Here is a 26,330-nt window from a genome sequence, read left to right as displayed (position 1 = left end):
TATAGCCTACATCTGTAGACTATAGAAGGAGCAAATCTAACCGTATCTTTTATTTATTTTTTTTAATTTTTAAAAAATTTATTTAATTGGAGGCTAATTACTTTACAATATTGTAGTGGTTTTGCCGTACATTGACATGAATCCACCACGGGTGTACATGTGTTCCCCATCCTGAACCCCCCTCCCACCTCCCTCCCCATACCGTCCCTCTGGGTCATCCCAGTGCACCAGCCCTGAGCACCTTATATCATGCATCGAACCTGGACTGGTGATTCGTTTCACATATGATAATGTACATGTTTCAATGCCATTCTCCCAAATTATCCCACCCTCGCCCTCTCCCACAGAGTCCAAAAGACTGTTCTATACATCTGTGTCTCTTTTGCTGTCTCACATATACGGTATCTTTAAAAAAAAAAAATTGGTGGGGGGTGGTAAGATGTCCTTGTCTTGGGCTTCCCAGGTGGCACAGTGGTAAGGAATCCACCTGTCAATGTAGGAACCTCTAGTTCGACCTCTGGGTTGGGAAGATCCAACCCAGAAGGAAATGGCAATCCACTCCAGTATTCTTGCTGGGATGATCCCATGGACAGAGGAGCCTGGTAGGCTTCAGTCCATGGGGTTGCAAAGAGTTGGACACGACTGAGCAACTGAGCATGCATGCATGTACTTATCTCTTTTAATATCAGGCACTGTTCTAATCTCAAAACCCATATCAACTCACTTAATCTTCACATCAACCCTTTTAGGAAAGAATTATATGGCCACATTTTATAGATGAGGAAATGAAATCTCAAGTGAAGCCATACAATGGCAATCCAAGCTCCAAATTCAGGTAGCCAGGAAAATCTCCTAATATACCCAATAGGGTCAAGTAATTACATCATCCCTTGTATGCATCTTTTGGACTTCTCAGGTGGTGCAGTGGTAAAAGAATCTACCTGCCAGTGCAGGAGGTGCAGGAGACATGGGTTCGATCCCTGGGTTGGAAAGATCCTCTGGAGAAGGAAATGGCAACCTACTCCAGTATTCTTGCCTGGGAAATTTCACCGACAGAGGAGCCTGGAGGGCTATAGTCCGTGGGGTCGCAAAGACATGACAATGGCATGCATCTTTTATTGTTGTTTACCATCCAGAGTTAACTTTTCAAGGTTAACTGTCCAGAGTTAACTTTTCAAGGTTTTCAGTGTTGCCTTCTTTAACTAGTCTTGAGCATCTGTGAGCTGGGACCTGTCTTAATTTCTCTCCAAGCGCCCTGCAGCCAGTGATGTACCCATCTTGGAATGTTCTGTTCCCTCTGCCCAAAAAAACCTCTCCCCTTTCTTGTTTGGCTACTTTTTACTGACACTTAAACATCTTTTTGTCTGATGGAACCTCTCCTGACAGTACAATCCCTTCAGCTCCAAATAAACTTGAGATCCTTCATCTGGACTCTCCCATCATTGGATCCTTCCTTATAGCATTTATTGATGTTGTATTGGTGTTGCCCATTTAACTGTCATTCTTCCTGCATAGACTGTCAGCTCCATGAAGTCAGGGGCCAGGTAATTTCCTGCCCTCCATTGCATTCCCAGAAGCCAGCATAGAGCAGGGCATACAGGAGATGCCTAATATGGAATTTGTTTTGTTTTGCTTTATTTTGTAAGTCTGATGCTAAATCCGTAGTTGGTTTCTTCCAAGATGTTTGAGCAGGCTATTAAGTTTTCAGAGGGTGAGGAGTTTCATTTTTTTCCTTCTCATTTCTTCACTGCCAGCTGACATCACAAAGTACAGTGGTGTCCACTCTGATAGGGGCAGTTCAAAATACCATTCACCAACTAAGTTCTCTCCTAACATCAGTTAGTAAAATCCTAGGGTTCTGTCTGCTTCTGTAGACTTCCTGGCCTCCTCTGTGATCTGGGCATTAAGATCTCCTCTCCCCTATCTCATAGAATGTGAACTCCTTGGAAAGGTAAGGAGGACTTAATTCATTTCTGCAGGTGCCTAAAAATAGGCTCTCAGAAACCAAAGAGCCTTAGGCCATTTACTTTTTTTTTTGGTTTCTCTCCATATTAAAGAAATTGTGGAAGAAAAAAATTAATTCCCAATACAGGCTATGTGGCCCAATAATGTGACAAAGAAAGAGAAATCTCTATGATGAATGTGTCTTTTGTTAATCCCACCGGAGACTCTACAATTATTCCATGTATAACCCAATTCGGAGATATTTATGTCAAAAATCTAAATTTGAAGCCCAGGCCAAATGCTTCCTCAGCCCAAATCCTGCTGGCCCTGCCTCAAAGAAGTCATCACCAGATGTTTGGTGAAGGAAGGAGGGAAGGCAGGAAGGAGGGAAGGCAGGAAAGAGGGAAGGAGGAGAGAGGGAAAGGGCACAGGAATTTAAAATGGGTTAATAATGAAGAGGGGCTTCCCTGATGCTTCAGGGATAAAGACCCTGCCTGCCAATGAGGAGATGCTGGTTCGATCCCTGGGTCGGGAAGATACCCTGGAGAAGGCGATGGCAACCCACTCCAGGATTCTTGTCTGGGAAATGCCATGGACAGAGCCTGTCCATAGGGTCGCAGTCCATAGGGTCCAGTCCATAGGGTTGCAGAGTCCGCAAGACTTATGGACTAAACAACATAATAATAATGAAGATTATTTCGTAAACTGCAAACTGCAGGACATTTGCGAAAGTTTATTGCCACCATAACAACCCCTAATTCTCTAGGCTGTCTGCAGTGGCTCAGAACCTGAGAAACACTTTGAACGTGGGCCCCGCACTCTCCGCATTTCGCATCCGGAGCTTCGGCTTCACTGCGCTCGCCCGCCACGGGCTTCGCGGAAACGCGCCAACCCTCCCCTCCGGAAGTGACGTGTCCACGGCCTAGCAACCGTTGCCAAGGAGCTCGTCTCTAGGAACCCACTAGAGCCTGGATGCCTCCTGTGGGGGTAAAGTGGTTTCGTGAGGAGAATTTGAGGTAACGTCGCCAAGTCGCGGTCGGAAATTCCCCTGAACCCCGGAATAGGCGAGAACTCCCTCCCCTTCCCTTTCGCTTTCCAGTGCGGCACCTCGAGAGTGGAGGGGGTCTCAGCAGTTAAACCCCTCACTTCGGGGGTCAGCTCCTGTGGGGCCTCGCAGTGATCCAGGCGGCTCCCCAACAAGATGAACCGTAGGGGAGCCCAGAGCAGCCCTCGCAAGGTGCCTGGGTCAGACATGGGATCTTCTGTCCCCTCTCCCGAGCCCCAGGGGCGGGAAGCGGCGGGGGAACTATTTTGGGGAATCTTAGGAGGCTCGTGCCAGCCTGGGACTCGGACAGCGCTGATTCTGTCCCGAGTTGTGCCAGATAAACGCACGTCCTAGTTTTAATTCTCCCCCACCCCCTCGGGTTCTTATGTGGGTGAGTGTTTGTGAATTAGTGAGTCTACTTTCCGCTGGAACAGGGAGAGTAATTGCTTTTGCTAATTTTAGAGCGGAGAGCCCACTGGGCATAGACAACCTACCTATTCAGTACATCTTTGTCCTTAGCGGGTGACCATCTGAAAGCTGGTGGGCAGCTAGGAGTGAAAATCAACTGGTTTCTTTTCCTCTCCTAGTAACGTTTTATGTGTTTATCCTAGTATTTTGGGTTTTGGAAGGGGAAAAAAAGAATATATGTGTGTATGTGTTATGTTTTATATACATACAATTTTTACATATATATAATTTCTAAAGAATGAAAAATTGAGTATATCCATGTGTGAAGATTGTGACGTGAAGTTTTACTTAAAATACACAGTGGAAAATTTGCATCTCCAGTGTGGATTTTTATTTCTCTAAAGGTTTTCCTTTTATAGCTTAAAGGAAACCTTAAAATTTTAAACCACATTGGTTATCTTTTTTTTTTTTTAACCATCTTTTGGCTTATTTTTCAAAAATAATATAATCATTTACTCATAATTTTATCTTAATTATGAGAAAATGATGATACTTTTACATTTTGATGTTTTCTAAGTATCCAACTCTACCTACCCAATTTAAAAAATCTGTTTCAGAGCAAGATGCATGCAGCTCCAACTAATGTCTTAAGTAAATTAGCATCTCTTCATTTCATGGTTAAAAACTATTAGGGAACACTGAAATATCTTTTTCCTTATTTCTTTTTTTTGGCAGTTCACTGTTACATTCATTTTTTAAAACTGCTACTCTAAAAAACTGCCTGTCTGCAAATTTCTACCACTTTCCCGCATACTAAACACATGATGTCTGCATGCAAGAAACACTAGAAGCCATGGTTAAGTTGTTTCAGCCATTAAATAATCAGATAATCAATTTTAAAAAGTTATAATCTTCCTCACTGCCACCTTGTTTAGGCTTATGCTTATTTTCTGGCCTTGGGCCTGTGAACAAATTCATTCTAGTGCAAGAAGTCGCTGTTTTATATGCCATATTCAAAGATAGAATTAGGTACAGATATGTCCTCAGGTGGGCTTCCTGGTGGCTACCTGGAGGTAAAGAATCCATCTGCCAATGCAGGAGACTTGAATTTGATCTCTGGGTTGGGAAGATCCCCTGGAGAAGAAAATGGCAACCCACTCCAGTATTCTTGCCTGGCCTTGAACAGGGCTTGAAAAATGGTAAGGTTTTGCACCTCTGGAGATGGGGGAAAGGAAAAACAGCCCTAGGCAGACAAAGCAGCATTAACTGAAGGCAAAGGTGGAAAAACTATGTAGGGAGTAGTGCTTATTTCAGTCAGCTGAAGTTTGAAAGGATGTAAGGAAAAGAAATGCAAAAAGGCAAAATGCTGTCTGGGGAGGCCTTACAAATAGCTGTGAAAAGAACAGAAGTGAAAAGCAAAGGAGAAAAGGAAAGATATAAGCATCTGAATGCAGAGTTCCAAAGAATAGCAAGGAGAGATAAGAAAGCCTTCCTCAGCGATCAATGCAAAGAAATAGAGGAAAACAACAGAATGGGAAAGACTAGAGATCTCTTCATGAAAATTAGAGATACCAAGGGAACATTTCATGCAAAGATGGGCTCGATAAAGGACAGAGATGGTATGGACCTGACAGAAGCGGAAGATTTTAAGAAGAGGTGGCAAGAATACACAGAAGAACTGTACAAAAAAGATCTTCACGACCCAGATAATCACGATGGTGTGATCACTGACCTAGAGCCAGACATCCTGGAATGTGAAGTCAAGTGGGCCTTAGAAAGCATCACTACAAACAAAGCTAGTGGAGGCAATGGAATTCCAGTTGAGCTATTTCAGATCCTGGAAGATGATGCTGTGAAAGTGCTGCACTCAATATGCCAGCAAATTTGGAAAACTCAGCAGTGGCCACAGGACTGGAAAAGGTCAGTTTTCATTCCAATCCCAAAGAAAGGCAATGCCAAAGAATGCTCAAACTACCGCACAACTGTACTCATCTCACACGCTAGTAAAGTAATGCTCAAAATTCTCCAAGCCACGCTTCAGCAATACATGAACCGTGAACTTCCGGATGTTCAAGCTGGTTTTAGAAAAGGCAGAGGAACCAGAGATCAAATTGCCAACATCTGCTGGATCATGGAGAAAGCAAGAGAGTTCCAGAAAAACATCTATTTCTGCTTTATTGACTATGCCAAAGCCTTTGACTGTATGGATCACAATAAACTGTGGAAAATTCTGAAAGAGATAGGAATACCAGACCACCTGACCTGCCTCTTGAGAAACCTATATTCAGGTCAAGAAGCAACAGTTAGAACTGGACATGGAACAACACACTGGTTCCAAATAGAAAAAGGAGTATGTCAAGGCTGTGTATGTATGTCACCCTGCTTATTTAACTTCTATGCAGAGTACATCATGAGAAACGCTGGGCTGGAAGAAGCACAAGCTGGAATCAAGATTGCCGGGAGAAATATCAATAACCTCACATATGCAGATGACACCACCCTTATGGCAGAAAGTGACGAGGAACTAAAAAGCCTCTTGATGAAGGTGAAAGAGGAGAGTGAAAAAGTTGGCTTAAAGCTCAACATTCAGAAAACTAAGATCATGGCATCCAGTCCCATCACTTCATGGGAAATAGATGGGGAAGCAGTGGAAACAGTGTCAGACTTTATTTTTGGGGGCTCCCAAATCACTGCAGATGGTGATTGCAGCCATGAAATTAAAAGATGCTTACTCCTTGGAAGGAAAGTTATGACCAACCTAGATAGCATATTCAAAAGCAGAGACATTACTTTGCCAACGAAGGTCCATCTAGTCAAGGCTATGATTTTTCCAGTGGCCATGTATGGATGTGAGAGTTGGACTGTGAAGAAAGCTGAGTGTCAAGGAATTGATGCTTTTGAACTGTGATGTTGGAGAAGACTCTTTAGAGTCCCTTGGACTGCAAGGAGATCCAACCAGTCCGTTCTAAAGGAGATCAGTCCTGGGTGTTCATTGGAAGGACTGATGCTAAAGCTGAAACTCCAATATTTTGGCCACCTCATGCGAAGAGTTGACTCATTGGAAAAGACCCTGATGCTGGAAGGGATTGGGGGCAGGAGGAGAAGGGGACAACAGAGGATGAGATGGCTGAATGGCATCACCAACTCGATGGACATGGGTTTGGGTGGACTCCGGGAGTTGGTGATGGACAGGGAGGCCTGGCGTGCTGTGATTCATGGGGTCGCAAAGAGTCGGACACGACTGAGAGACTGAACTGAAATGAACTGAACTGAAGGTAACAATTTGGAAACAAAACTGAGGAATGCTAAATTGAGCTTGAGTTTCCCAGGTGGCGCTAGTGGCAAAGAACCTGACTGTCAGTGCTGGAGAGGAAAGAGATGTAGGTTTGATCCCTGGATCAGGAGGAACAGAGGAAAGCATGGCAACCCACTCCAATATTCTTGCCTGGAGAATTCCATGGTTGGAGGATCCTGGTGGGCTACAGTCCATAGGGTCACAAAGAGTTGGACACAACTGAAGTGACTTCAGTCAGTTCAGTTCAGTCGCTCAGTTGTGCCCAACTCTTTGCGACCCCATGGATCGCAGCATGCCAGGCTTCCCTGTTCATCAAACTCCTGGAGCTTGCTCGAACTCATGTCCATCGAGTCGGTGATGCCATCCAACCATCTCATCTTCTGTTGTCCCCTTCTCCTACTGCCTTCGATCTTTCCCAGCATCAGGGTCTTTTCCAGTGAGTCAATCCTTTACATCAAGTGGCCCAAGTATTGCAGTTTTAGCATCAGCATCAGGCCTTCCAATATGTGAAGAGCACATATTGTTTAGTCCCTAAGTCATGTCTGACTCTTTCATGACCCCATGGACCTCTAGGCTCCTCTGTCCATGGGATTTCCCAGGCAAGAAGACTGGAGTGGGTATCCATTTCCTTCTCCAGGGGATTTTCCTGACCCAGGGATTGAGCCCACATCTTTTGCATTGGCAGGTGGATTCTTTACCACTGAGTTACCTGGGAAGCTCAAAGAAGGCATACCTAAGGCTGAAGTTTGCAACCTCTACCCAGCTTCCCTTGTGGCTCAGCTGGTAAAGAATCCACCTGCAATGCAGGAGACCTGGGTTTGATCCCTGGGTTGGGAAAATCCCCTGGAGAAAGAAAAGGCTACCCACTCCAGTATTCTGGCCTGGAGAATTCCATGGACTATATAGTCTATGGGGTCGCAAAGAGTTGGACATGACTGAGCAACTTTCACTCACTCACCCAGCTTCAGTTGGTTGTGGCCATATAGTGGGTCCAGGGTTCCCAGATCTGATTATCTAGAGAATTTGGAAACCTGGATTAATGTGGGCTGCTAATTAAAAAAAAAAATGAAGCATGTCTACAGGCTGAGTTTTATCCCTGGGTAGAAATTGTGGAGCTGAATGGAAGAAATGTTAATGTGGGTGGGTTTTATATTCACTTGTCCATGTTAATTCAGATGATTGCTATCAGATGCATATACAAAAACATGTCGTTGAATATTATCAATATGTACTATAGCATTCCTAATAAAGTCCGCATACTCTTTCAACAAGATAACTCTTTTCACAGCATTTTGTATTCCATGTAGAATATATTCCATGCCTACTTCTATGAACTTAATATTGACCTTCTGGTGACTATATTTTGTTAATACAGAATTTTTGTTTCCAATATTGAGGAATTTTTTCCTGTATTTTTACTGTTTAGTTTAAATTATAAGACCTAATTATGAGTGATCAAATCAAATTCATCGTGGACAATCTCAATAAGGAACCTTTTAGGAAGAACTATAATTTAATCACGTTTGATTCCCTGGAGCCAATGCAACTATTACAAGTTCTCAATGATGTTCTGGCTGAGATTGACCCAAAGGTAAGAGTTTTCTTTTTCTCTGTGATGAAAAGGGTGGCAAGAAAGCAAGTTTCTGCCACTAAATATCTGTAACTTTGGGGCAAATTATTTAACCTCTCTGGGCCTAGTTTTCCATTCCTATAAAGTGATAGTAGATGATCTTTAAGATTTCTCTACTAGCTCAAAAATTAAATTACCTCCTTGTACCTTACTTAGAAATTATTTGTGTAGTTCCAAACATAAATAGATTTGGTTCCAGAATGAAAATGCTTTTACAAAAGGTTTTATTGTGTTGCAAGTTAGCTCATGTCTCATATACACTGGTCTTTTCCACTGGAGACTTTCTTAAGCTTGGCATTCTTAGTATGAATCCTGATCTAGCTTGCATGTACCCTCCCTTGGAATCTGGAAGCCTCCATACTTAATCTGTTTTATGAAGAGACCATTGTGACTGTTATGCTCTAGCAGAACAATTTTGTCAGTGAGTTTCAATATTGTACTTTGCTATATTTGCATAATAACATTTTTTCAATTTCTTTATTTGTTAGCAAGTTGTTGATATCAGAGAGGAGATGCCAGAGCAAACAGCCAAAAGGATGTTGAGCCTTCTTGGTATCCTTAAATACAAACCTCCAGGAAATGCTGCAGACATGTAAGGAGCTGACCAAGTGTTGCTTTCTTAGAGCTGTACTTTAATATCCAAACCTTCATAGTCAGTCTTTCTGACAATGCTTATTTTCCCTAAGTCAGTGGCCTCACGAAATCACTGGATTTCAAAATAATCTTGATTTTTTTAATGTTATTTTGTCATGTAGGAGTCTTAAGTGAGTCGGTTCTTTCTCTTAATCAAAAAAGTCAGGCAAATCCATGTTTATATTTTATCATTTATCTGCCATCCTATACAAAAGCTACAATTTAAACCTGTCCAGTCAGTAAAGTGAAGTATTAGGGCTGACCAGTTAATGGTTCCAAAACAACCTCCTCATATATTCCAGTGATGTATTAAGGGACTAATTTTATGATTATTGTCAATGTGCAGACTTACTTTAGAATAGCCTTGGTTTTATCTTTTTAAAATAGTCAAGGAAAAGTGTAAATTGGATTTGAGCAAATGTTAACTCTTTTCAAGGTTTATTTATAAGCCTGTGTGTGTGTGTGTGTGTGTGTGTGTGTGTGTGTATTTTCTTTTTTATAGGAGTACCTTTCGTCAGGGTCTGGTGATTGGAAGTAAACCTGTAATTTACCCAGTTCTCCACTGGCTTCTTCAGAGAACTAATGAACTGAAGAAAAGAGCATATTTAGCTCGTTTTTTAATAAAACTTGAGGTACCAAGTGAGTTTCTCCAGGATGAAACCGTGGCTGATACCAATAAACAGGTATACAATATATAAATGGTATTTTTAAGCTATATGTAATGACTTTCAAGGTTTCAAATATATATTGATCTCACTTTAGTTTATTTGCTGTTTCTGTATTTCCATTGGAACCAAAAGGATAAATTATTATCAATAATTTTCACCTGTAATCACTCTATGAAAATATTGACTTCTGAACACCAGTACCTTTTTGGTGATAGAGTATGTGGATAGAAAAAATCCTGAAATTAGGATTTTAGAATAATTTATTACTTAGGAATTGTGCATAGTTAAATGAACTATTTGACCAACTCAGTACCATGAGGGTGGGGGTTCAATAAAGGGCATGTGGACTTTCTTTGTACTGCTTCTTACAACTGAATCTGCCATTACCTCAAAAGTTTAACTAAATTTTTAAAATGTCCTTGAATGAGTAAACACGTGGATTTTTAAAAAAAATAATTGTGGGTAGATAGGATCCTGGGCTTGGAACTGCAGAATACTTTGTTAATTATTTAGGTGACTATATAATTTGTCATCCAAATCATAATGATTACACCAGAGCAAAAGGGATAAATTGGCAGTATACCAGGTGAATTGGGACTTGTGAGCACCTTCAAAAATTGTGTGTAGGCAAAGAAGCCAGGGTTATGATCTCAAAGGATGTCCCAATCAGGCAGAAGGTAGAGAAAGAACCAGGAATTTGCAATTTCAGTGTACTTTCCTCACCAGAGTGTTGATGTGATATTGGGTTTCTGGCCTTAAGATGTTAAAGCTCTTCACTATACAGGATTTTGGCTGGTCGGGCTCCTGGTCCTGGGATTTCAAAGCATGTTGCTGATTGAAGACTGTCTAAACCACTCTATGGAAATAGACTATGGAAGTTAGAGAATTTAGGCTTGAGATTTAAAAGAAAAAATTTGCTTCTCTTTAGCATTTGTACTTTTGTTTTATAGTAGGTCTTTAGACCAATTTGTGCCAGTTTGTTGTGAATTTTAATAGTTTGTCAATCTGTATCTCCCAGTAGATTTATGAGATCTCTAAGGACAGGTGTCATGTCTTATCCATCTTTGTTTTCCTCCAGGATTTTGTAGGGTTGCTTCTGTATGATATGGCTCAAAATTTGGTTGAGTTGAAACAATCTACTAAATGTTTTTTATCCATATATTTTGTTATTTTGGGTAGCCATGACAGTAACTCAAAATAGAGTCAGTATTGATCTCTTAAGACATTTCAAGGGTTGAAAGGTTTATGCAAATAATTACGTCAAATAATACAGTAGACACCTTGAGAAAGCACAGCACCATTGCAGCCCCTACCTTTGAAGGCTTTACACAATGTAAGCAGTAGAGAGTGTACACATGAACTATTTTCTCCTCCCTACCCTCCCCTATCAATAAATCTGATAGAAACTAATTCCTCTGAAGAAGTTTATTAATAGTTTTTATCAAACATGGCAAACTAATTATTAATGGAAGAATTAATAATACTAAAGACATATTTGTTCTTGAAGCATGTTTGAAGTGTATGTATGAAATTATTTACATGTTTAGCCAGTCTTTTAGCGGAGGACCTAATAAAAAATTCACATTGCCTTTCTAAATGAAGAGTTTTAGAGCGATTGATTTATAGACTTGCAGAATATATGTCAAGAAAAAATATTAATTTTCTGTCACTATCCACAAAAAAACCTATCTTAAAAAATTTGGGGGTAAGAGTTGTGACTTTTTTCATTCCTGTAACTGCTTTTTTATTGAACACCTGTATTGGTTAAGTACGATGCTAGGCACTAGGGATTCAGAAGCCTCCGCAAGTAATATGATTCTTATCCTCCTGACTGTCAGTGTCCAAAGGTGGAGACAGATAGTTCAGTAGCTCAGTCGTGTCCGACTCTTTGTGACCCCATGAATCACAGCATGCCAGGCCTCCCTATCCATCACCAACTCCTGGAGTTCACCCAAATTCACGTCCATCGAGTTGGTGATGCCATTCAGCCATCTCATCCTCTGTCGTCCCCTTCTCCTCCTGCCCCCAATCCCTCCCAGCATCAGAGTCTTTTCCAATGAGTCAACTCTTCACATGAGGTGGCCAAAATATTGGAGTTTCAGCTTTATCATCATTCCTTACAAGGAACACCCAGGACTGATCTCCTTCAGAATGGACTGGTTGGATCTCCTTGCAGTCCAAGGGACTCTCAAGAGTCTTCTCCAACACCACAGTTCAAAAGCATCAATTCTTTGGCACTCAGCTTTCTTCACAGCCCAACTCTCACATCCATACATGGCCACTGGAAAAATCATAGCCTTGACCAGACGGACCTTTGTTGGCAAAGTAACGTCTCTGCTTTTGAATATTCTATCTAGATTGGTCATAACTTTCCTTCCAAGGAGTAAGCGTCTTTTAATTTCATGGCTGCAATCACCATCTGCAGTGATTTGGGAGGCCCAAAAAATAAAGTCTGACACTGTATCCACTGCTTCCCCATCTATTTCCCATGAAGTGATGGGACCAGATGCCATGATCTTAGTTTTCTGAATGTTGAGCTTTAAGCCAACTTTTTCACTCTCCTCTTTCACCTTCATCAAGAGGCTTTTTAGTTCCTCGTCACTTTCTGCCATAAGGGTGGTGTCATCTGCATATCTGAGGTTATTGATATTTCTCCCTGCAATCTTGATTCCAGCTTGTGCTTCTTCCAGCCCTGCGTTTCTCATGATGTACTCTGCATAGAAGTTATATAAGCAGGGTGACAATATATAGCCTTGACGTACTCCTTTTTCTATTTGGAACCAGTCTGTTGTTCCATGTCCAGTTCTAACTGTTGCTTCTTGACCTGAATATAGGTTTCTCAAGAGGCAGGTCAGGTGGTCTGGTATTCCTATCTCTTTCAGAATTTTCCACAGTTTATTGTGATCCATACAGTCAAAGGCTTTGGCATAGTCAATAAAGCAGAAATAGATGTTTTTTCTGGAACTCTCTTGCTTATTCAATGATCCAGCAGATGTTGGCAATTTGATCTCTGGTTCCTCTGCCTTTTCTAAAACCAGCTTGAACATCTGGAAGTTCACAGTTCATGTATTGCTGAAGCGTGGCTTGGAGAATTTTGAGCATTACTTTACTAGCGTGTGAGATGAGTACAGTTGTGCGGTAGTTTGAGCATTCTTTGGCATTGCCTTTCTTTGGGATTGGAATGAAAACTGACCTTTTCCAGTCCTGTGGCCACTGCTGAGTTTTCCAAATTTGCTGGCATATTGAGTGCAGCACTTTCACAGCATCATCTTCCAGGATCTGAAATAGCTCAACTGGAATTCCATTGCCTCCACTAGCTTTGTTTGTAGTGATGCTTTCTAAGGCCCACTTGACTTCACATTCCAGGATGTCTGGCTCTAGGTCAGTGATCACACCATCGTGATTATCTGGGTCATGAAGCTCTTTTTTGTACAGTTCTTCTGTGTATTCTTGCCACCTCTTCTTAATATCTTCTGCTTCTGTTAGGTCCATACCATTTCTGTCCTTTATCGAGCCCATCTTTGCATGAAATGTTCCCTTGGTATCTCTAATTTTCATGAAGAGATCTCTAGTCTTTCCCATTCTGTTGTTTTCCTCTATTTCTTTGCATTGATCGCTGAGGAAGGCTTTCTTATCTCTCCTTGCTATTCTTTGGAACTCTGCATTCAGATGCTTATATCTTTCCTTTTCTCCTTTGCTTTTCACTTCTGTTCTTTTCACAGCTATTTGTAAGGCCTCCCCAGACAGCATTTTGCCTTTTTGCATTTCTTTTCCATGGGAATGGTCTTGATCCCTGTCTCCTATACAATGTCACGAACCTCCGTCCATAGTTCATCAGGCACTCTATCTATCAGATCTAGTCCCTTAAATCTATTTCTCACTTCCACTGTATGAAGTGAAGTGAAATGAAGTGAAGTCGCTCAGTCGTGTCCGACTCTTTGCGACCCCATGGACTGTAGCCTGCCAGGCTCCTCTTTCCATGGGATTCTCCAGGCAAGAATACTGGAGTGGGTTGCCATTTCCTTTTCCAGGGAATCTTTCAACCCAGGGATCGAACCCAGGTCTCCTGCATTTCAGGCAGATGCTTTATCCTCTGAGCCACCAGGGAAGATACCCCTCCACTGTATAATCATAAGGAATTTGATTTAGGTCATACTTGAATAATCTAGTGGTTTTCCCTACTTTCTTCAATTTAAGTCTGAATAAGGAGTTCATGATCTGAGCCACAGTCAGATCAGATAAGTAACTAGCAATTACAAGTTTATATGATATTTACTCTGATATCATGGTACTCATATAGAATAGGTACAGGGCTAAAGAAGGCTTCTTTGGGGATGCTGAGATCTGAAGGATGAGTAAGTTATCCAGGAAAGGGATGAGGGAGTCATAGAGTGTTGTTCTCAGACGGAATAGGGTGTGTAAAGTGAAGTGGATGGAATAGGGTGTGTAAAGTGAAAGTGGACTATACCAGGAATTTAAAGAAGGTGGACATAGCTGGCATATGGAATGTTGGTTAGCAAAGTAATCAGGGAAGTCTTTAGAGGCCAGATTATATACACCAAAATTTTTGTGTCCTGTATGAATATTTAAGGATATATTTTAATGGTGTTCTATACTGATTAAATAATGACTATAAGTTAATAGATGACCTGATTAAGGAAACCTACTGGATCTAGTCAGTTTATAATTTTTTAACTTGTTCTTTTAGTATGAAGATTTGATGGAAGCCTTTAAAACTTTGCATAAAGAATGTGAGCAGCTCAAGACATCTGGATTTTCTACAGCAGAAATAAGAAGGGTAAAGAAAAAACAATAATGATTTTGGTGGGGATTTGAATTAAATTCAGAATGTCTTAAGACTATAGAAACTAATGATAGCAAATGGCAAATTTTCTTTTGTAGGACCTTTGCTGATTCTTTGCTGATTCTTTACCGAAGAAATCAATGAGGCCAGGGTTAACTCATAGTTAATTCTTATGTACTATTGTTATATAGAGCACTTAGTTGTTGTTCAGTCACTAAGTCATGTCCGACCTTTTTGCAACCCCATGGACCAGAGCCTACCAGGCTCCTCTGTCCATGGGATTTCCCAAGCAAGAATACTTGAGTGGATTACCATGTCCTCTTCCTGGGGATCTTCCCAATCCACAAATCAAACCGAAGTCTCCTGAATTGGCAGGCAGATTCTTTACCACTGAACCACCAGGGAAGCCCGTATAGATCACTGCCATGGATTAAAAGTAATTATGTTTTGGGTCTTTATCTAATATGTATGTGTTTACAAACACACACACACACACACATATATATATAAAGTCTATGTCATAGAAGAAAGAAAAATAGAAGGAAAAAATCTAATTGTTAACATTTGTTGCACTATATCCTTTTGGATTTTGTGTGTGTGTGTGTGTGTGTATGTATGTATTTGGGATCACACTATACATAATTATTTGTATATTGTTTTTTTAATCATTGCATTGTGAATATAGTCCCATTGTTATCTCTATAATGTGATTTTCAATGAGTAAATAGTATTCTATGGTATGGATAGTTTTACAGTTTTTGGTGTTTTGTTTTCATAATTTGCTATTATAGATAATGCTATAATTATCTTCTACATAAATTTATTTTGGGCTATCTGTGATTATTTCCTTAGAATAAATTTCTAGAAGTAGAAAGCATATGAGGATTTTTATGTCTTTCTTGATGCATGTTATTTAGTGTTCTCCAAAAAATATTTTTGTACTCTCACCAGACATATAAGTTCTTTCTCTAGAAAATTGCTAATTCTCGCTTTCTTGAATTTTATATTTTTAGAAATAACATCTTTATCTTCTCAAACAAGAATCATTAGAAGTTGCTTCCTCAGGGAGGCCCTTCCCTGATTCTCTAGATGGATTAGTTCACCCCAATTCTTTTTGTTTTATAACACTCATTGTACTTACAATTATTTTAATGTCTGTCTTCCTAGACATTTTAAACTCTGTGAGGGCGAGGACCATATCTATATATCTTATTTACCACAATATCCCCAGTCCCCTGCATGTAGTAGGTCTCCAATAAGAGTTTACTGAATATATTAGAAATGAAAGATGAAGTCACATCTAATAGAAAAGAAAGACCTGTAAGTAGATACTTATCACAAAGTATGGAATAAGGGTGATAGATACCCATCTACTGTTCCTCCATTATGCCATGTGAGTAACCAGAAATGATAAAATAACCTAGAGTCTATGATTTTAATTTTATTAATTATTACCAGAGTGTTTTTGAATATATTGTTTGTAAGGAAATACGATTAAGCAAAAAATAGAAACTAATTCACTTAAAATCCCATGGTCTTGTGGTAACTTTTAATGCTATTTTAGTGAATATATGTAAATTTTTTTCTTGGTATTGTATTATATATAAATGTCATAGTCTGCTTTCAAGTAATGCCGTATCATGACTTCTTCTCATGTTATCCAACATTCTTCTGAATAATTTTTAGTAACTTTCATTGTGTTGTGCCATAATTCACTTAGTAGTCCTTAGACATTTGGGTCATTTCCAAATTTTAGATATAATTAGCATCTATGAGAATCCTTATAGATTCCCATGGGTAAAATTACTGATCCAGAAGGTATGCACATTTATTTTAAGACTTTTGAAATTATTCTTCAGTACAATACCACCAATAGTAACAGTCCCTGTTTCCCCAGATCCTGGCAATGCTGACCACCATGTGTATTTTTCCTTTCATTATTACTGTGAGAGTTAGCCTGTTAGTTTTTGGGGTTTAGCAAGGATTTCTTTGCTTGTTTTGTTTTCACTAGAAAATATTGTGGAGCTGGTGGAAATTTTTTTTTGAAATCTTTTATTTTTAGAAAGGGAATTGGTTAATTGACAAAACCAGACACAAATTTATATATTGAAAACACCATAGCCTTAAAAATAATTTTACTGGAAAACTGACAGAATATAAAGTTTGGTGTTTAACAGAGCACATGGGATGTCAGCAGCTGTTGTTCATGATTTTAGACCTGCACACTATCCATTATAAAAGATTTTTGAAAAATCGTGTGTCCATATTGGAATTAGAACACAAATGGGCTGGTTGGCAGCTTCACCTTACTATTTTATAACCTGTTGCTTTTCTAAATGAATACCAAGCTACCAAATAAATTACTCTGCATAAAGAACCCTGGAGAGGAAGGGCGGGTGGTAAATAGAAATGCACTTCTTCCAAAAGAGGATCTTTGTTTCTTACTGCTCTGGTTATAAGTGATGGAAGTGCTAAATGTGTAATCATATAAAAACCTTATCTGAATTCTACAGACAAAGAATATTTTTTCTTATAATGTCTTCTTGACTGCTTTTTAGGATATCAGTGCAATGGAGGAAGAAAAGGATCAGCTTATTAAGAGAGTTGAACGTTTGAAGAAAAGGGTAAGACAAGAATTAGCACTGTAAAACTTTGACCCTCAGTCCCAAGAACTTGCAAAGAATTAGAAATTGCAAGTAAAGATTAAGCAAGGCATAAGTGTACATCTGAAGAGGGAGTCAAATAATATGAACGGAAAGGGAATCTCCCTAGGCAGTAGCCCAAAGCTTTCAAGGACCTGGAGTCTGAAACTTTAGTGTCATCTCTAGGGAATGCTGTTTACCAAAAGGAAATGATAAGTGAATGTCTGAGTCACATGACATGCTAATGTCTCTCTTAAATCTGACAGTAACATATACTACTTATTCCCTTACTGTAGGTGGAGACAGTTCAGAATCATCAGAGGATGCTGAAAATAGCAAGGCAACTTCGAGTTGAGAAAGAGAGAGAAGAATTTCTTGCACAACAGAAACAGGAACAAAAAAATCAGGTACCCACATAAAAGTTTATATTGTCATGATGAAAGAAATAGTTCCTTCTGACATTCAGGTGTTAAGAGGAAGATTTTTAGAATTGAGGACATTCCTGTTTCCCTTTGTTAACATGATGAAATACTCTTTTTAAGAGTATTGCATGGTACCAACAGCAAAAACAAAACCATCTTTTGGGTTTCTATTCTTCATGCCTATCTATGCACTATCTTTTGGGCCGTACTTAACTCATGTTGTTCCAGCATTACAGAATATCCACTGTAATGTTAACCAGTAAGATTAACTGTTAATAGAACTTCTAGAATCTCTAAAGGGTGTCTTAAGATTCAGACTGTATGAGAATGTCTATTTTATTCTATGAATCATGGTATTTTTTATGTTTTACTCCAGTGGCAAATAAGCAAATCATGAAAAGACTCAAAATCACACATACTCCACATTTTTAGATTTTGCCTTAAAGAAAAAAATAATTTGGCCAAAAAGTATTTCTTTTATTTTATTAAAAATCTAGTGGACTTGTGTATTAGAATGATATTTCAAATCAGCTTCATTTCCTACTAAACGGGTAGTTTAGGTTTTTGGCTCTTCTGGAACTTGGCTTGGCATCATAATATTAGTGCAGTAAGCTGCATTTGCCCGTGCCCTGAATGGTTACTTAGCTTCACTTTCTGATTCTCAAACATCATTTCTGAGAATGTTAGCATTCCTTGGAATTAAGAAAACCATGTTTTAACAGAAAAGCCTAGTACAAATATTTCTTTAACATGCATTTTTCCTTGATCACCAAATTCAACAAATAACTAAAGAAAACATTTCCAAAAGCTTTTTAAGTTTTACTTGAAAATGTATTGAGCAAACCAGTTACATTTTTGGCTTAGCTTAGTAATTTCTTAGTTATTATTTATTTTCTTTATAAGAATTATGTAGAACTTGTATTTTTCATTGCTTGTCTATATAAATGGTAGGTTTCAGCAGAATAAGCAAGTAATAGATGTAATTGTATTTTAAAGCTCTTTCATGCAGTGCAGAGACTGCAAAGAATACAAAATCAACTGAAAAGTATGCGACATGCAGCAGCAGATGCAACACCTGAAAGTAAGTGGAAATTACTGTATGATATAGGTGATCATATTAGTGAGAATATTAGTTTAAATCAGTAGTCTTCCTTACTAATGGGAATTGATTATTCTCAAGCGATAGGTCAGCATTTTGGGGCATCATTTCCTAGCTAGTAAGTGACAGCCTGGTGAAGACACCCTTAAGTGTTCACCTAGGGTCTTTTAATTCCCTTTCAGTGTTTTGTCAGAGAGTGAAGGTAGTGGAAACCATGGTGGAGGGAGGCTCTCTGGTGTGTGAATGTATAAAATACTTAGAATGGATGCTATGAAAAAGTTGGACAGAAAAAGTGTAAATATCATTTTACAGCCAGGGCTATAAAGAAAAAGAATAAAATGCTAGAGCCTTAAAACTGAGTGCTTTTCATATTTTGGGTTGTGCCAATGAAATGGGTATCTCTGGCTCTGTTATCACATTAGCTTTACATGGATGGATGGCAGGAGAAGAAGGGGGCAACAGAGGATGAAATGGGTGTATGGCATCATCGACTTAACATGAGTTTGAGCAAACTCTGGGAGATAGTGAAGGACAGGGAAGCCTGGCGTGCCGCAGTCCATGAGGTTGCAAAGAGTTGGACATGACTGAGCGACTGAACAGCAATCCCAGATTATACCACCAAACCCATCCTAGGCATTTTAAAAACCATCCTAGGTTTTTGTTCATCAGAAGGGAGATGATGTAAACTGACAGAGCAGTAAAAAATTCTCATTTGTACTGGAGAAATATTTCAATGTAAATATCCAGCTCTTGGAGGATATTTTTTAAGTGTTCTAGGAAACATTCTACTCTAATATATAATACATAGAATGACTATAATAAAAAAGACAGTCAATAACAAGTGTTGACAAGGTTGTGAAGAAATTGGAACCTGCATTCAGTGCTGGTGGAAATGTAAAATGATTCATCTACTTTGGAAAACAGTTCGGCAGTTCCTCGAAATGTTAAACCTAGAGTTACCATGTGATTCAGCAGTTTTATTCCTGGATATCTACCCAAAAGAGTTGAAAACATATGTCCACACAAAAACTTGTACACACATGTTCATAGCAGCATTGTTCATAATGTTGTTCAGTTGCAAAGTCGTGTCCAGCTCTTTGCAGCTGTATGGATTGCAGCACGCAGGCTTCCCTGTCCTTCACTTTCTCCCGGAGTTTGCTCAAATTCATACCCATTGAATCAGTGATGCTATCTAACCATCTCATCCTCTGCTGCTCTTGCTTCTCCTCTTGCCTTCAATCTTTGCCAGCATCAGGGTCTTTTCATAATAGCCAAATATAAAAACAATACCAATGTCCCTAAACTGATGAATGAATAAACAAATTATAGCATAACCATACAATGGAATTTTATTCAACAATAAAAGGAATGAAGTATTGATACATGCTACAATATGGATGAACTCTCAAATCATCCTAAGTGAAACAAAGACAACTTATTATGTGATCCCATTTGTATGAAATTTCCAGAATAAGCAAATACATAGAGACAGAAATCAATGATGAGTGCCTAGGGCTGGGGAATTATAGGCGAGGACAACTGTGTTGGTTGGTGGGTGGGTGACGGGGGGATAGGAGACTGCTAGTGGGTATAGAGGCTTCTTTTGAAACCTGATTGAAATGGTGTAAAATTGATTGTAGTAGTCATACAATTCTGTGAATATACTAAAAGCCATTGAACCGTATGCTTTAAGTAGATGAATTTTATGGCTATATGGTAAGTTATATCTCAATAAATCTGTTAAAGAGATAATACAGTACTTCCTTGATTCTAGACACATGATCTTTAACATTTTAATTGTTTTTGCAGTTGGGGTATATCTTGCACTTTATGTATACATTTCACAAAGTATTTGTTAATTTAGTTGATGTCTTATAATTAATAGCATCTTAAAATCAAAGAAATATGGCACATGTAATTGATATGTAAGAAACCACTATAGTATTCCCCATAAAATATATGGTTAATACATGTTAATTAATGACTTTCCATAGAATCTCTTGGGCTTCCCTGGTAGCTCAGATGGTAAAGAATCTGCCTGTAATGCAGGAGTTTGGATCCCTGGATCCCTGGATCAGGAAGATCACCTGGAGAAGGCAGTGGCTACCCACTCCAATATTATTGTCTGGAGAATTCCATGGACAGAGGAGCCTGGTAGGCTACAGTCCATGGGGTTGCAAAGAGTCAGACATGACTGAGTTGTTTAACCATATGAAATCTCTCACTCCTCTCAGTCATAAATTCAGATTCAAGCAATACCAGGAAGTTGCTGTGCATGAAGTTGTTGGCATCATTTGATTCTTTATTCACTAGGTTTTCACTTTTTAGGAGAATGTTAGGACAAAAGAAAATAATTTTTAGTGCTTTTTTACTCCTTAGTACAATATACAGTATAACTTTTTAGTATATGTTCTCTGGATTTGATGTAGGTTCCTTCACATCTTTAGTGTAAAAAATTAAGATAAATCTTCAACAGAAATTCATTAAATGATGCACATTTAAAAATGTATGGCAAAACCAATACAATATTGTAAGGTAAATAAATAAATAAATAAAATAAAATAATCTGTTTAAAAAAATGAATATCAACAAAAAATTTGTTTGCATAGGTCTATCTTTGCTAAGAAATTTTTAGAACTTATCATTAATAGTGAATTTTTGAAAATGAAAGCAATGTGTAGAAGAATTGAAAGATTTAGTAAGCATAAAAATAACTTATTGATCAGCACAGTTTACTACAATTTAAAATGTTAGCTTGAACATGTGTTTCTTCAGTGTCTGTTATCCTCAATTTTATTAGGTTAAATATTTCATGCTATTATGGTTTAATTCTGGTAACTAAGAATATCCAAAGGTATTTATAGTGTTAGTAATATTTCATTTTTTATTTGAGCAGATACACTTTATTTTGCTTTGGCTTTATAGACTAAATTGAATTTTGAGGGCAGGAAATACATATTTAGTAATAAAATGGACAAATAAAATTTGTTCTCTTTGGGGCATCTCTTGAGATGGTTTAGTAGATTCTGCTAAATAATAAAATCAATTGTATTGCTAAGTAGTGATAGAAATAATTGGCTCAGAACCAGTTCATTAATTCAGTGTTTATTGAACATCTGCTCCATGTCCGGTACTGTGCTAAGTACTGGGAATAGAAAGGAAAGCTATTTCTATTAAAGTGCTCACAGGCTAATGGTGAAATGACAAGCAGTAGACAGTGATAATGCAGCATGACAAATAAACTGATGGAGCCAGCTTCGATGAAAACAAAGAGGTAAAGAACACCAAACTCCAGCACGTCTGTTAGTTGCTCAGTCATGCCGACTCTTTGCAACCCCATGGACTGTTACCTGCCAGGCTCCTCTGTTCATGGAATTCTCTGAACAAGAATACTGGAGTGGGTTGCCATGCCCTCCTCCAGGGAATCTTCCCAACCCAGGGATTGAACCTGGGTCTCCTGCATTGTGGGCAGATTCTTTACCGTCTGAGCTGCTCTCACACAGAGTCAAATGGCTTCCTGAAGGTGTGGTGATTGAGTAACTTAATGCTGCAGAGGTGGAGGAATGGAAGACATTCCATGCTAAAGCACAGTGACTGAAACAACAATGCTGTGGGCTGAGCAGATGATGGAGAAAGTAGAGATAAAAGGCCAGGCTTATTCTGACTGCTTGTCTTTGAAAAGAAGGCAAGGGAGGGAGTGTGGGAATGATTGAGAAATCTATGCATAGATTGAGGGACGGTAGTCGTGTAGTGGTGTTTACATTACTGAAGAGTCAGTCAGACCAAGGAAGATGTGAAGATTTGGGAGGAAAAGGTGAGAACTGGTAGCAACCTTTCCTGTGTGCTCCCATTGTATCCCAGGTATTTCATTGAATGTTCTACAGCAGTTACCATAACATGTTAATTGTTGGCATACCTGACTGAGTCAGCTAAACTCTGGGCTAGTCACGAAGTCATAATTATTCTATTTTCAGGCCTTAGCACACAGATTTGCACAGTAAGCATTTATTAAATAATCTGTTAAATAGTTGGGAGGAGGAAGTAGAGACCCTAACCCTGCATAGGAAGGAAATTATCTTTTCCACAGGTAGGAGGGGAATCAAAGAAGAAAGAACTGCTAAAAATATTGAAATAAGGTATTATTTGTGCAATATGTGTTTTTAGTGGGTTGACAGGGAATGGGGAGCAGGAAGTTCAGTCCCTGCTTTGTTGACATTGTTCTGGGAAGCAGAGTCTTAAGGATTATATTCAGCAGACTAGGAAAAGAGTAAATTAAACAGATGTTCAATTGCTTCAGGTATTTAGTTTAATAAGGTCCATCTAAATATTTTAGTAACAAAAAATGGCTTACAAAAAAATTCTATTTGCTTAAATAACATGAAAGTATTTTTAGTGTCACAGTGTAATTTGTATTTTTTCTGACTAATAGCCATATTATAAAACATTCACTGAAGTTAATTAATCTTTATATTCTACATATTCCTGAGATTTGTTATATAAAAGAAGCTTCTTATTCAGTTGTAAAAGGATCAGCAAGATGTTTTCAGAGGGTTTTTAATCACAATGTTTGCTAAGATCTTAGTGACCTTATATTTATCTCATCAGCATGTTTTTATCGAACTTTTTGTTTTGTATTGGGGTATAGTCAATTAACAATGTTGTGGTAGTTTCAGGTGAACAGTGAGGGGACTCAGCCATACATATACATGTTCACCAGGATTTTGAAAGATAATTTTTTTAAAACTGCTTAGAAATATGCCCACTTTTCAAAGTATAAGTTAAAATTTTTAAGAGAAGGATTTAATATGTGACAGAAACTGTTTTTATGTTGACCTTATCTCAGCTTTACTGAGGTTAAATGGATATATCAGATCAGATCAGTCGCTCAGTCGTGTCTGACTCTGCGACCCCATGAATCACAGCACGCCAGGCCTCCCTGTCCATCACCAACTCCCGGAGTTCACTCAGACTCAAGTCCATCGAGTCAGTGATGCCATCCAGCCATCTCATCCTCTGTCGTCCCCTTCTCCTCCTGCCCCCAGTCCCTCCAAGCATCAGAGTCTTTTCCAGTGAGTCAACTCTTCGCATGAGGTGGCCAAAGTACTGGAATTTCAGCTTTAGCATCATTCCTTCCAAAGAAATCCCAGGGCTGATCTCCTTCAGAGTGGACTGGTTGGATCTCCTTGCAGTCCAAGGGACTCTCAAGAGTCTTCTCCAACACCACAGTTCAAAAGCATCAATTCTTCGGCGCTCAGCCTTCTTCACAGTCCAACTCTCACATCAACTGCAAATGTTTAGAGTATACACTTGTTAAGTATTGACATATGTGTACCCTGATGAAACTATCATCTTAATCAAAATATAAATATTGCTATATCCATCACTGTAAAACGTTTCCTTTGTAATGTCTCATTCCTGTCCCTCTCACCCTCCTCAGACAACCATTGACCTGCTTTCTGTTACTATAGATTAGTTTGTATTTTCTAGAATTAGGAACTTTTTTAAACAGGCAAAATAATATTTAAGAATTTAAAATCTTTTAAAAACATTTTAGACTTTATTTCTTGCATCTCTGGATTATAGGCGGTATGTTTTAAGAACTTGAAGATGGAAAAACTGGTCATCTAACACCCAAAGAAGCCAGGGTTTAGAGTTAATTGGAAACCATATAGGAATGATTGCCTAATTATAGTGATTCATGAAACACTCTCTTCCCTTCCATTCCCCAGTCCCTAAAAAAAGAGATGGGAAATTGTAGGGATGAATGGAAAACTCATGAATTTGCCATTAATAAATTTTTACCCATTAATACATGGTTAGCTCAGGAAAACTAAAAATAATTTTAAGGCTTTGATCCAAATTTATTATGCAATCTACGTACGTAGATTACTTAAACCGGAAATCCAGTGTTTTAAAAAGTCAAGCCAGAATTTGTAGATGTGTAATGGAAAGATCTGAAATAAACTTTTTAAAGCTCTTGAGGCTGGGAATTTATAACAAAATCATTATTCACTGAAAATCTGTGTATGTGTACAATTGTGCTCTCTGCCAGAATAAGAAAACTATCAAATCTTAAAAATATAATTTGTCACTTAACTGTAAACTTAATACTTTGTAAAATCAAAACTACCAAATGTGGAAAGCTGAAAATGTTTATGAATGTAGATAATTTCTCTTTTTCAGAATTTAACTTGTACCTTTAATAATGTCTTCATTAGTTTAAACCTAAAAATTACAATATATTATTACTGTTATTATTACTGAAGTATTAGAATAGAAATATAAATTGCATAAGTACTGCAAAAGAAGAAGAATAAATGACTACTTACAGAGGAAGTAAACTGGATTAGATTTCATTTGTGTTGTCATTTGGTTCATGGGTTCCTTAAATACATAGAAGACAAAATAGGATCCAGCACTATATTTGGCTCTGTAAATGTTATTTTTGCATAATGTGGAGTATAAAAGAATTAGATGGTAATTTGGGAATATCATAATATTACTTTTTCTGTAATTTAAATATTCTTCTATGTAAATTGTCCTTTATTATCATTCTGATTAACCTCAAAAAGTTTCAGTGGCCAATCCTTTATTGTTCTGTAATGGCAGCCCACTGCAGTATTCTTGCCTGGAAAATTCCTTGGACAGAGGAACCTGTGGGCTACAGTCCGTGGGGTCACAGAATCAGACCTACTGTCTCCAGGTTTTATGTTTTAAAATACAGAAAGCATCACTGTACCTACTCTGTTGGGCTGAATAATCACTTATTTAATTTTCATAGGTTTAATGAAGAGGCTAGAGGAGGAGATAAAGTTTAATTCATATATGGTAACTGAAAAATTTCCTAAAGAATTAGAGAACAAGAAAAAAGAATTACATTTTTTACAAAAAGTGGTTTCAGAGCCTGCTATGGGCCATTCTGATCTTCTTGAACTTGAATCTAAAGTAAGTAACAATCACCTTTTTTTTATAAGCTCCCAATTTTATCTCATCTCCAGTCCCATGAAAATTATGTGAACTGCTTCTATAGTGTTCTGTTCTTGACTCTGAAATTAACCTGTGCTAAGAGTTGACAGCTCTTATAAGGAATTGTTCTTTATGTGAAATTATAACACATTATGTTGTTTCTTAATCCACAACTGATTAGGAAACTGGGTAACTTGGAGAAATAAATTAATGCATATGGTTGACTCATAGGTTTATATGTTTATAATATAATCATTTAGATGACAAATTTTAAAAAATATTTTAAATGATTACTTTTTATTTCCAAAAATAATATAGCAATTTTGTACTTAAAGCTAATGTTTTTTATTAGCTTTTTATGCCTGCTTTGGAATTATTAAACTTTCTTGTAATGTTCATTGAAACCTAATATCATAGCATTTTTGTTTCTTAAAAATAAAATACTAATCAAGTGTTTATTTATTTAAATAATAATTAAATATCATGAAAATTGATTGAAGGATTTTGACATTAATAGGCTTAATAGCCACTGCAATTAAATAGATAATTCTTTTAATTTATGTATAGAAATTAGTTGTCCAACTCAGATTTGGCTTAAATTTAATATCATAGGATTAGCAGGAAAATTCTAGTCTTTTCAAAGGATAGTTATACTGAAAGTCATATAATTAAAAAAAAAACTTATAGGACTATATGCTTCTATTGCCTTTATTCAGTTTTATTACATTTGAGAAAAGTTTAGATTAATGAATGGGATAAATGACAGCTGTTACA

The 26,330-nt window shown here is 38.1% G+C and overlaps 1 protein-coding gene across 1 annotated transcript in view; it reads left to right on the top strand.

Moving 5' to 3' along the window:
• Positions 1 to 2,728: 2,728 nt before the first annotated feature.
• The window catches only part of IFT81 (intraflagellar transport 81), a 96,002-nt gene continuing 72,400 nt past the window's right edge, over positions 2,729 to 26,330 (top strand). The window contains exons 1-9 of the mRNA XM_044930206.1: positions 2,729 to 2,960; positions 8,119 to 8,283; positions 8,811 to 8,914; positions 9,458 to 9,638; positions 14,332 to 14,421; positions 16,986 to 17,051; positions 17,366 to 17,476; positions 18,488 to 18,572; positions 25,372 to 25,535. Of these exons, the coding sequence (XP_044786141.1) occupies positions 8,140 to 8,283; positions 8,811 to 8,914; positions 9,458 to 9,638; positions 14,332 to 14,421; positions 16,986 to 17,051; positions 17,366 to 17,476; positions 18,488 to 18,572; positions 25,372 to 25,535 (945 nt within the window). The 5' untranslated portion in view covers positions 2,729 to 2,960; positions 8,119 to 8,139. The remainder of the gene's footprint in view (positions 2,961 to 8,118; positions 8,284 to 8,810; positions 8,915 to 9,457; positions 9,639 to 14,331; positions 14,422 to 16,985; positions 17,052 to 17,365; positions 17,477 to 18,487; positions 18,573 to 25,371; positions 25,536 to 26,330) is intronic.

This window comes from Bubalus bubalis, chromosome 17 (assembly GCF_019923935.1).
Source record: "Bubalus bubalis isolate 160015118507 breed Murrah chromosome 17, NDDB_SH_1, whole genome shotgun sequence".
NCBI lineage: Eukaryota > Metazoa > Chordata > Mammalia > Artiodactyla > Bovidae > Bubalus > Bubalus bubalis.
Note: the sequence above shows the minus strand (reverse complement) of the source record. Positions and strands in the feature narration are given on the sequence as shown.